This window comes from Sparus aurata, chromosome 1, assembly GCF_900880675.1.
Source record: "Sparus aurata chromosome 1, fSpaAur1.1, whole genome shotgun sequence".
NCBI lineage: Eukaryota > Metazoa > Chordata > Actinopteri > Spariformes > Sparidae > Sparus > Sparus aurata.
In genome coordinates this window covers 23,951,243-23,963,481 of record NC_044187.1, presented here as the reverse complement: position 1 = coordinate 23,963,481, position 12,239 = coordinate 23,951,243, and the positions used below count along the sequence as shown (strand labels likewise).

At 44.5% G+C, this 12,239-nt stretch overlaps 1 protein-coding gene across 1 annotated transcript in view; it reads right to left on the bottom strand.

Moving 5' to 3' along the window:
* prr36a (proline rich 36a) overlaps positions 1–12,239 on the bottom strand; it is a 38,506-nt gene that overhangs the window by 6,952 nt on the left and 19,315 nt on the right. Inside the window, exons 2-5 of the mRNA XM_030415118.1 lie at positions 10,894–11,577; positions 10,666–10,759; positions 3,233–3,414; positions 361–2,958 (exon numbers count right to left, since the gene is read on the bottom strand). Of these exons, the coding sequence (XP_030270978.1) occupies positions 361–2,958; positions 3,233–3,414; positions 10,666–10,759; positions 10,894–11,467 (3,448 nt within the window). The 5' untranslated portion in view covers positions 11,468–11,577. The remainder of the gene's footprint in view (positions 1–360; positions 2,959–3,232; positions 3,415–10,665; positions 10,760–10,893; positions 11,578–12,239) is intronic.

Here is a 12,239-nt window from a genome sequence, read left to right as displayed (position 1 = left end):
ACCACATTATTCTTTGTTAAATAAAGCAGAAACCAAAAACCCAGGCACGCTCACACATTAGCTGTAAATAGTAGTAGCTATTGCACATACAGGAATTTAAGCCATATACTCATGGAAATGTTATATCAGAGGGAAGTGCCACTGCTGTCCTCTTTTTTTGATTTCTTCCCTTTTTTTGCTCTCTGTGTTTTTTTTTTTTGTTTGTTTGTTTTACTTTGATTGCGTCCACCCCCAGAGATTTCGGAACAAACATTGACAACAACAACAACAGTGAGATATTGTGGGGAGGCTGGAACAGGGCCACAGGGAGTTATGGGGACATTACTTGGGCTGTTAGGGAGATGATGAACTATACATTACCTGCAAAAGAGTTCTCAGTCTTTTCACAGATAGCAGAATAGTAGGGAGGCTGGATGTCATCAGGGTTTTCCTCTGTTTGCTGGAAAGGGCTGGGAGTTGACAAAGGATCCAAGGCTTCGTCTGGCCCCAGCACTTCCTCCCTGACATTCTCTTCTTCCTGCTTCCCGCAGTCGATGTACTGCTGCTCTGCGAGGCATGGCTGGGTATGAGGCTGCGGGATCAGACATGGCTCCTTGGTCTCTTCAGGAAGCTCCTCCAGGGAGAAAATGCCAGGGCTTTTGATGCAGCTCTCTCCCGTGGACTGGGCATTGGAGTTTGAAGCAGTGGTCATGGTGTCAAAGCCATAAGATGCCAATGATGTCGCCGAAGGTGGGGTGGTGTCTTCACCAGCAACGCCCTGCAGCTCCTCCATGTCTGCCTCCTCTCCTTCTTCCACAGTGGACAGGAGGCGCTGGGCTGCAGGCTGGCTGTCGAAGGTTATGTGGCTGATCGCTGGACCCTCCAAAGAATCGTCCAACTGAGCTTCTCCCTCTGTGTCGCTGGCCTCGTCCTCCGTTACGGAGGTTGAGGACGAGGGGTTGGAAGTGGGGGCAGTTGCAGGGCCCCCCAGAACTTCATCAGCTGGCAGGGTCTCTGCCTCTGCCTCAGCCTCCTCCTCCTCCTCTCCCTCCGCATCTCCTCTCTCCAAGTGAATGCCAAGGTCCTGGTAGTCCAGGTCAGGCTGTGGGGAAAGCACAGTGGCTTGAGGCTGGAACTTCCCGTCTCGATTGTAGTCGCCGAGGTCCTCTGGTGTGCTTGTCTCACTGCTCAGGGTGCTTGACAGAGACATTCCAGGGGCAGAGAGGGGAGCTGGGGCCAGGGTGTGCATTAGGACTGTGTTGGTCTGATCCATGTACATTTGGGTTTCATGTTTGTCATTAGAATGATGGGGAACCTCTTGGTTTTCAGGAGCAAATGCCCCAGAGCCGAGTTCTAGCCAGGCTTGGGCTGGAGTCTGAGTTGGGGTCTCAGAGTCTGCTTGCCAGAGGTCTGCCACAGGGCTTGCTGCAGCTGCTCCTGCATCCTGTATGGGCATATCAACCTGCTGTGGCTGCAGAGGTTCTGCCCAGGGATCACAGAAGGGGTTTGGTTGGTCCCACTGAGCGGCTGGGGCGGATGGCAGCAGAGGAGGGGGAGGTGGCGGCTGGACCACTCTGTTCAAGTTGTCCAGCCTTTCATCCTCAGCAAAGTCATCCTCGTCTGCATTTCCATAGCTTTCCAGCCCACTCTCCGTCACCCCCTCACTTGCCATCTCTACATCTTCATCTTCCTCATCGTCCACATCATTGTCGTGCCTGAGTCTCTGCGGCTCATCTGTCCGCTCTGAGCCAACATCCATGTCACACACCCGATCATCGTCATCATCTTCATCTTCGTCCTCATCAAAGTCATTAACCGGTATGTCGGGAACCTTCTCAAAGTCTGGTGAACCTGCTGAGGCACCTTCTATGTCGATGGCTCCTTTCAGACTGCCGTCTCCCAGATCATCCATGCTCTCTGTGCCCTCTAAGACACCGGGGGCGCTAAGTTCAGATGCACCCTGCTGGCTGCCACTTACTTCCTCAGAGTCCAGCTCAGAAAGCAAGGCTCCACCGGCCCTCCAAGCAGACCCTCCTACAGGTCCAGCCGATCCAGGACGAGACTCCTCTGTGGGCTGTGTGGTTCCGCTCATTTCGGACACCGATACCAACTGACTACCCTCTCTCTCCTCTTCATCCTCCTCCTCATTTAAATTGGTGGTAGGAACTATCTGAGGGATGGCATTTGCTGCTGCCTCCAACTCTTTAGATGTAGAGGGGATTTGTTCAGTTAACAGGTAAACAGGCTCTTCATTTACATCAGGACGGGAGGCCACCAGTGGTAATGTAGTTTCAGCTGGGACAGGCATCTGGTCCTGCGTTGTTAGGATGGGAGCAGTGCTTTCTAGCTGCGTGTGCATCTGAGATGTTTGTGGGATGGCTGTCCTGACGGGGCTTTTTGGAGGAGAGGAGGCAGCTACAAGGCTTTGAGCAGTCTCTTGAGGTACCACATCCGGTGTGATATCCTGGGCCAAGACTGGGGGAGAGACCTCGTCTGGTGCAGAGGCAGCAAGGGATGGTATAGACTCTGTAGCTGCCAACACAGTTGCTGCTGTGGCAGCTGCTACCGCTGCACCAGCAGCACTCTGTGCGGTCGCATTGGTAGCCCCTGTCTTCTTGGTCGTAGTGAAAGGTGAGACAGCCTGAGTGGGTTTGGTGCCACGTTTTGCCTGAGGGGTGGTGCTGTTTGCAGGTTTGCTGGCTGGAGATGCAGGTGGGGTTCGGCTAAGGGGTAGTTTGTTCGAGGCAAGGAACCGAACAGCAGCTACAGGTTTCTTTGTGCTAGTGGGTTTCCCTGGTGGTTGAGTTTTGGACTGTGTCACCTTGGGGTCTGCTGTCTTTGCTGTTGCAGACCATTTGGAGGAAGAGTTGGTCTTTGCGGTGCCTGTAGGTTTAGACGGTTCAGGTTTTCTGGTCGCTGCGGATGTTGTAGCTGTTGTAGGTTTCTTAGCCACTGCAGCAGAAGGTGGTCGACTCACATCTGGTGAATAAGAGAAAAATAATAAATATGGTCAACTCACACAATCTTACCATCAGTAGTAAATTTAACAATATTAGTGTTTTATTACGTCAGATAGTTAGCTGAAATCAGGGCTTGATCATTCATGATCAGATATGTATGACAAATTCATATAAGATTTTACTGGGACTAAAGTTAAACACTTCATGCTACTTCAGAAGTGGTTATGCAATCCAAAAACAAATGGGATTTTGCTTCTGAAGTATGTGTGGTCAAAAAAGGAGCGACTTCCAACCTTTCTTAACAGCAGCAGCAGCTTTGAGAGGCTGTGTTGCTGTGGTCCTGCCAGTAGAGGATGCTGTGGCGACTCTGGAAGCAGCTGTTTTGGCAGCTGCAGTGGTGGAGGGCTTGGTTGTAACTGTTGCAGGCCTGGATGTTGTGGTTGCAGGTCGAGATGTTGAAGGAGCTGTAGCAGGCCTGGGGGCAGACAAAATAAGATGTTCAGGTGGCATACAATCACTTGAGACAAAATAAAATGCACAACAAAAACAATCTGACATTACGCTTCCACATGCATTTACACATTTCAACAATCGAAACCAAATAATAGAGCACCATTCATCTATTGCCTCAATGTAATGTCTACTTCATCCTCCAATCATTTCCTAGAGGCGAGGACAGGGTTTACTGTGTACAAACTATTACTCCATATCACTCCAGCTGCAGCTACAACAAGCAAAAACTCCTTTACCCACCCTCATCTCGTTGTCCATTAGACTCCCATTCTAGACAAGTAAAAGGATTCAGCATTCTCTGCTTTTAGCACAGACACACTGCAAACTATATATCTTAAAACAGCTACAGGAAACTTGACTTTAAATTGGTTCATTATCCAAATCTGAACCTATTCTCACGTCAAAACAAGAAAAAATAAGAAAAACAAAAGTTACTGAGTCTGCAAGCAGCATTTCTACAGGAGCCTACAAGTGAGGCCGGGTCAATCCTTGTGTCTTAAATACCGGACCTATAACAATTTATCAGTTAGTCAATTAGTCATCAACTGTTTAAACAATCTCGAACTATCAATTCATCAATTTGGGTCGTCTTTCAAGAAAACAAAAGCAAGATTTCACCTTCTCAAATGCTTCTTCTCTCTGACTGTAAACTGAATATCTGGGTAATGGACAAAACAAGACATTTGAGGATTTCATCTTGGTAAACAGGCATTCTTCAGCATTTTCTGAGATTTTAAAGAACAGACAACTAATTGAGTAATCAAGAAAATAATCAACGTATAAAAAAGGGAAAATAATCCTTAGTTGCAGCCCTATTTAAAACCATGCCTGACTAAACACCTGATGGTACTGCAAAATTTGAGACCCAAGCAAGACTCTATCACATTTAACCTTTATTTCATTCATTATGCTCTGTTTAGTGGGCTAATGTAAGCATTGGCAACACACTGCACTGCCAGTGGGGAGAGAGAGATGGACAAGTACAAATCTACTTGTTACACATGATATGTACTGGTTCAGTTGCCTGGCACAGTCAGAGTGCGAAAACTCAGTAAACCACATTTGAAAATGATCAAGTAAGAACATATTCAAGCTTAATGCAACGAAACGGCCGAGGCCAACGTTTGACATGTCTTGTTAGGTTTGGGTCGAACCCCAATCCTAAAATCTATTGCTTTCAGATGAAGTGTTTAGATCTGTGGCCACATTTTCTGTTTTGATGAACTAGATGAAAATAGACATGTTATTCTTCCAGCAGTCTTTTTACTTACATCTCTCCAAGTTTCTCATACAGACAAACGATGGAGCAACTCGATGACCCTATGGTACTGAATGCAGCTTCCAGTGCTATTGGGTCATAAAGTGCCATACACTCCTGCTCTGAGCAGCAAAACTAAAGCAAACAAAACATCATTTCACAGTGCCAATACCCTGTAATAGAATTAACTTTGAGAATCTGTGAAACAAATGTTACTGAAATGTACAGTGATATCTGTACAACCTATTGGTACTAAACTGTATGGTGCTTCTGCTATGTTATACTGGGTTCTGTGAAATCTCCATACACACATCTGCCTCATCAGGCTCAAAGACTTTGACGTAGTATGTGCTGCAATGCACTGCTACATTGGCTAACCTACAAATAAAGTCTATAGCTGAAATGAACGTGTCGTTGGCCTCTGGGCAAAACCAGCCCTCTTTTACACTTGAACCCTGGTGTGCAAAAACAATGCATAACCTCAGCACTGTAAGTAATTTGGTTGACATCTGTTTCTTATAAAACAGATTCACTTTCATGACAACAACAGCTGCACAATCAAATGTAACTGCCTTAAAGAACCGTGTGACCCCAATGCCAATTAGAACAATCTCCATTATGTCTTCTTTTGGACTTGGTCTGCCACTACGGTCACTGATGTGGACAAAGACATACTGACTTTGATGGCTTGCAGCGTAGTGGCATGCCTGCACACAGATGCCGCTCCCACATTACAATAACCATTACAATGGACATTTGTTTCCCAAAGATCAGACGGCCACTGCACAGACATGCACTCACAGGGATGTTGTAATTGGCTGCCATCAGACAGAAGTTTGGGCTGCAATGGGAAGTCCAGCCAAAAACTGTAAAGTATGTCAGACACTAAAATTAAATTGGCCCTGAGCGAATGCTGGGTAATGATGAAGAACAGAAGAAAAGCAGCAGAAACATAAAACAGGAGAAAAGGTCACAGGTCTGAACTTCTGAGAAGAAAAACGGAGGGAAAGGTAGTGAAAAGGTGATTTAATTGAGCCCATTTTCATATCCAATCCTGCATGCAAGCAAAATATGAACTGACAGGACCACTCAATCAAGGCAAATAAAATTGAGTGAATGACTTCCTCTGAGGGAAGAGTGAGTGAGACTGAAGGATGAAATTAAATTGAGGGACAGAAATGAAGATAAGAGTTAAGGGGGTGGGAATAAAGAGGGTAAGAGGATGTCAAAAACTCAATACAACTCCAACCCCATCCCTCCTTTGTTTGATGATGAGTCATAACTTATAATGGTTTGATCCAGAGGGACGCCACAGAGAGGAGTCACTAATGCCTGCACTCTGGCTGGTGGTTGCTGTTGATGTATTAGTATGGATTACATTTCCTGCCAACAGAGAGCTGAAATCAATAAATCAATACAAATCACAGTCCAAAGGCAGGACGAGGCACTACACTGCCACAGAGGATTTTAATGACCAAACATGAGGTCTTCTTCAGGGCAGAGGGTCAGTCCAGGGACATCACACCCACTGATACATTTTACGACTTGCTTTACAGTCAATATACAAATGTTTGCGACTGATGCAAAAACACACCCATGGTCTGAGTAGTTGAAATATCTGTTTGTGTAAACATCAAAGTACATATTTCAAAATGTAAGCATGCACCTGCCAGGGGGGTGTTGTTAATGCTACACCTACTCCCTCCAATCACCCTGACTCCTTCTTGCTCCTACAAAAAAAAAAACCCAGCTGGGAGGCTCAACTCGTTCGGCATATCCGCTTCCTGTAGATTAAATTATTCTGTTTTAATCAAGCCAAGAGAGAGCAGAGGGCTTGGCCCTGAGGTACTCTTTATCCCAGTTGCAGAAGTAAGCCCATCCTACAAATAAAATGTAGTCTCGGTACACATTCTTCTGTCCTCACCCTTTTCCACCCATCATCACATGAAGAGCCCCCCTCCAAAACAAAAATTGGAAATGGAGCACTATAACAATACCTTGTTTGGCTTGTAGGCTGTCCAAAACCAGCTGCTTTACTCCCTCACCAAGAAGAGCATACATTCCTAGGGCTTGTTTTATCTCCCTGACAATAAAGAGTGGAGGCCTGAACCAGGTCACTGGAGAGTTTAGATGAAGTGTTGCAGCCTAGCAATAGGATGGCAGACGGTGTTGGCTCAAACTCCTCAAAGGCCCCAGGCACCCACTGTCACTGTGATGGATGCCATGGGCTTTTCTGTTCGGGTGGTAATCCTGCTCTCCGCCAAGACAGTCGGGGGGAAATGACAGTTTTATCTTCAGTGGGACAACTCAGAAGTAATCGAGAGACGAGTCAGGGAGAGAAGCATAAAACAACATGATACAAGTGAGAAGGAATTTTGTTGTGCAAAACCAAGCCCAATTTCCTAAGCCCAACACAACAGTTGAGGCGTAAATTTTTATACATTTTCCGTAACAGCCAATTCTGATTTTGAATACTGAGGGAATTTTGTATGAGAGGTCAGCAGCAATTCTGTCCAGTCCCAATTGTGACTCTTTGAGAATGATTGTCTTACAGATTGTTCAGCACCATGAAGGCATAATCACTCTCCTTTTCATGTTACACAACTCCACTCCCGGGTTTACAGTCTCTTTTAAAGCAGCTAAATGATGAATGAGTTAGAAATGCAGGCACAGCTAGATGGAAGAAGGGCTGTAAGGAGGGCTTGAGGAGATCCTGGCCAGATGCCCAACACTGTACATGCACAGACGGCAGAAGAAGAAAAAAGAGTCGAGGGGGAAGAGAAGGGAGATTGAAGTTGGGGGTGGGGTGGACAGAGACCGAATGCTCAGTCAGAGCAAGGACACCATAACCCATCACTGGAGCAGAGGAGGTGCCAGATTTTTAGAACATTTGGCTTTAACTTCAGTTATCAAGGGTCCTCATCGACCACGAAGACAGACATCCTCCTGTCTACCAGATGGATTGTGTGTGCACTTGTTTCTTAGTTGCATGCTGTAAATAAGTAAAAACTGAAATTTCAACACACAGCTGAAACAGGACAGGGTTTTCGTGACCATGATAAGGCTTCGGTGCAGCATCCAAGCGCTCCATCTAAGCTCAGGGTGGAGACCAGAAAAACTAACCTAATGACATTTCCCTGAACTAAAGGTTGTAGTTAGCGCCCAGTGGATGTCTTTTGCAAGTTTTGGCTATTTATGTGCTTTCTATTTAGTGTCTATATTTCCAGCTTTATTTATACAGTTACAATAATGGTCAAAAATGATGTGAAATTGTATACTTTTTAAATTACATTTCTTCAGATTTTCTTTGGGGGGAACCCCAAAAACCTGATCCAAGTATGTGCACCTACCTCTTCCGCAAGCATCGAGAAAGACAGTGTCCAGCACAGATCCCACATTTTCATGCTTTTTTCTATCAGACTATCAAATCGCAGCTGCACAAATCCTTATTCCAGACCCCATAGCTAAACACAATCATCAAGGCCCTTCACAAATGAGGCTCTGGTAAAAGTAAAACCATTCTTCAAATACCCAATATGTTTTCATTCCTCCCTTGGGGCCAATTAACATTAATACTTGATGAGAGAGGCTGGTCTTTTCATTGGTTACAGGCACTGTGTGCTACTAAGCTTTCAGAAGCCTTATTGTCCATGTCGTTTACCAACGTCAGAAAGATCAACCCTGAGAAAGTCAGATGGCAGCTTCAATTTTGATGATCTCATGTTACTTCACGACAGCATCGACTCTGGTTATTGTTTTAATATAGAGATCCCAAATAACAGAAGAGTTACATGTTGTGCGTTTAAGCCTTCCAAAGGTCGGTAAAGCCCACGTAGTCTTATTTCACTTGTCATGCTCTCAGATATCAGTCTAAAAATGTGTGATAGACAAGTTAACCGTACATTGTTGGCACAGCAGCAGCAGAAACAATATGGCAGAGCTTGAATTACAAGGAAGTGGCTGCAAAATTACCAGGAGGTTATACAGCCATTGTGTTGCAGTTAATAATGTCATTGTGTAATTGGCAAATCCTTTTACACCATTAAACTCTGTTTTATGTGTTGCTATGGACTGACAGCACTATCATTCTCACTGTCATGACTATCATTGCCTGATCGGAGAGAAGGTCGGTTTGTGCTATGGCCCGATGCTGCCAGAGAGCAAGCGTGAATCGCAACACCTACTGAAAAGCACACCACTACCACTGTTGCTACACAAAGGATTTGACACGCCACTGAGTTTGCCATCACACACAGGTGGCACGAAATTCAACACGCATTATCTGACACAAGGGCAGACACCTGCTGCTGTTCTCCTGTTGTCCTCTCAGTCTCAAGCAGAGAGGCGAGTGCCTGATGTCATGTCCTGGGGAATAAGCCAAGAGCAGTCACATAAGGATGATGTGCTAATGTAATCAGACTCCTGACACTTGAAATGCTTCAGCTGATTAATTCAGTAGACTGACTTCTCCATGCACACACAGACAGTAGTGATCCATCAAGAGCAATTGCTCCTTGCTCATCCTCCAATCACCCCAAAGTCTACATAGTGCCACAGTATTTTATCTGAAAGGAAAAATGCCTCTTAAACCATTTTAAATGTGCTTCTCGGTCATTTTGTGTCCTTAATATTGTATCAGTGTCTTCATTCTGTAAAACGAAATATCACATGTGCTTACTCAAGCTTGAACCAACTAATTACAACCAGTAATATCATGGAATCCATCCATCAATCAATCAATCTTAAAAGTGCTGAAATAGTTGGGTACTTAAATGGTATTAAAGTATTCATTTAAGTACAGTATTTTAAAGAGATATTCAGTCACCTTTCTGACATTTTATACACTTAATAAGTAAATTATAAGAATAGAGACAAAATAACAGCAATACAGTAATGTAATAGTTGTCAATTTCAGCCTTTTCACCATCTAAATAGGAAAGTGGGACAACTATATCAAGGATAGAAAGAGTTAAGATAGAAAAAAATCTTGTTGGTTTCACACAAACGGGCCCTACTTTATTTCTTGTAGTGAGGAAAGAACGCCATGACCCTCTGCTGCTTCGGAAAACAATGACGCAGCACATTATTTCTTCATTTAATAATAGAGATCACTGAGAGGGAAGACAAGTGGACAAAAAAATCTAATCAGGCCTGAACACAACATCCTGTGGGGGAAGATGTTGGTTTGGTGTATTATAGATCTGACTATTTATACAAATGCCTATTGCAACAATAAGCTCAAAACTTGAAGAAGAATGTTTTGGAGTTATTGCTTTGACTGCTGACTGATGATTATGTTTGGAAACTGATTATAAAAGCATGCATTTCACATAAATATCTTGTAATTCCTTTAAATAAAAAGTCTTTACTGACAATACTTTTCTTGTCCAAAGGCTAGTAAATGACCGGGTCATCTATGAAACTCTACAACAGCCAAAACGAGCAGCTCTTTCAGCATGTCTCTTCCAACTAGAGCACTCTCCATCCAAACCACCAACTCAGTAGGGGAGGGATTATGATCCGAGTCAATAGCTCTCTGCCCCGGGGAGATGGGGCCAGTTTCTACCAGGGGGTCTGTTCAGGACAAAGCGTTAGTTCTTCAGTATCGCTGCTTCTGTTAAGGCCCTCTGTCTCAGGTTATTTGTGCTAACATGACTCACTCTCTTGAAGCGTAATATGACTCAATAACAGCCCAAAGACCACAATGGGCATCGTTCTCAACTGCTCTCTTTCAGGGCATCAAGATAAACAAAGTCACCTCTCATCCAGTATGTAAGGGGAATTACAAAGTTTAGATCTTAGAAAGGGGAAACGTGTGTGAATGTAGGAGACAGTGCAAAAAAGAGGGGAGTGCTATTGTCAATAAAATAAAAAGGAGTTTCCCAACCACAGAACTTAATCCTAACGTTTACATTAATTTATTGCCTACTTTCTGTTCGTGATAGGCATGCATACCTGGTGGTCTTTGAAACCGCAGCAGCACCAGCTTTAGTCATGGTAGAAGAGCTGGGTTTTGGGGCAGTGGAAGCCACTGGACGGCTGGTAGTAGCTACAAAAACAATGGAAGAGAATGAAAATGAGACCGCGTAGAACAAAACGCAGAACAAAAGATTATCAAGGATAGGTTGTCAAAGACAAGTTGCAAGAAACATTTTCAAACACAATATGAAAGTTGCGCTTTACCTGTGGGTTTGGGTCTTGCTACATTAACAGTCTCAGCCCCTGGTCTCTTCTTAGCAGTGCCATTCATTGTTGTTGGTCTAGTACCATTTGTTGCTGTGGCAGCAGCAATGGAGGTAGTCCTGGCCGTTCCAACAGGCTTCTTGTCAGGCACTCGTGTTAGGTTCTTGACTGTGGAGGAAGCTGCTGTTGCACCCGTTGGTCTTTTAGGTATAGCCCCCGCTGCTGCTGATTTTGTGGTCGTTGTAGTTTTCTTGACTGCAGTCACAGAAACATTGTTTGATTTGACGTCATTCACCGTGCGGTGAGAGGCAGTACCTGGACGTGAGTTGGATCCGGAGGACCCTGCAGATTTGGCCTGCGTTTTAGTTGCACCAGCTTTTGGTCTGGTTTTGGGGTCTGCTGCCAACGGTTTGCCATTGGCCTTCGGTGCAGCCCCGGGTGGTGCATCGTTCGCAGCCTCCTGTGGCTGTGATTGGGCTTGCTCCGATATGTTCTCCTGCAATGACGAGGGCTCTGCTACTGCTGCGGCTTCAGTGGGCTCCGAGGTTTCCATGGTAACCCCATCCGGTTTCATGCCCCCTAATGCCTCCTAAAGGTGTGGGTGCCAACGTTGTTGCTGTTGCTTACAAGGTCCAGGGGCTCACGCTCGTCTTGTATGGCCAGTTTCAGTCACACTTCAATGTCCTGTCAAAGAACAACAAAACAAGGAACACAAAGATATTGATACTGGAAAGATCACTTATTCACCATTTAGTTGATTAATGTTTTTGTTTATTTACTCCTTTATAAATTTAAAACGAATATCTTTAAGTTGTAAGTACAAAACAAAACGTTTTATGTCATCTTGGGCTTTTGGAAAACACTGATCGACATTTTTCACCATTTCTTGACATATCATAGACCAAACAACTAATCTATTAATCCAGTAGATAAACTGCTCCATTAGTGGAAAGTGAAAATAATCTTCAGTTGCAGCCCCATCTTCTTTTGCTGCACACCTCCTCCTGCCCTATGCTGCACTACTCATAAAATCAAATGAAAAACATGATACTGTCAGCCAAAGGAAATGCCATTTATAGTGAGGGGCCTCCAAGGAATTTGGGGGAGTCTGAAAGAGGAAGTGAGCCGTGGAAGATGCCAATGATCCTTTCTCTAAATCAGTCACTCTCCTCCACAGTGACTAGTCCGCCCATCTAACAGAGCCACCACTATAATAATGCATCATAATGCCTGAGGCACCAAAACAAACTTATGAGTCACTATTAAAATACCACATTAAAAGAAACCATGGATTGTCTTAACTATATATTTTATGAGGCAGAAATATAAAAAACTGGTGACTTGTG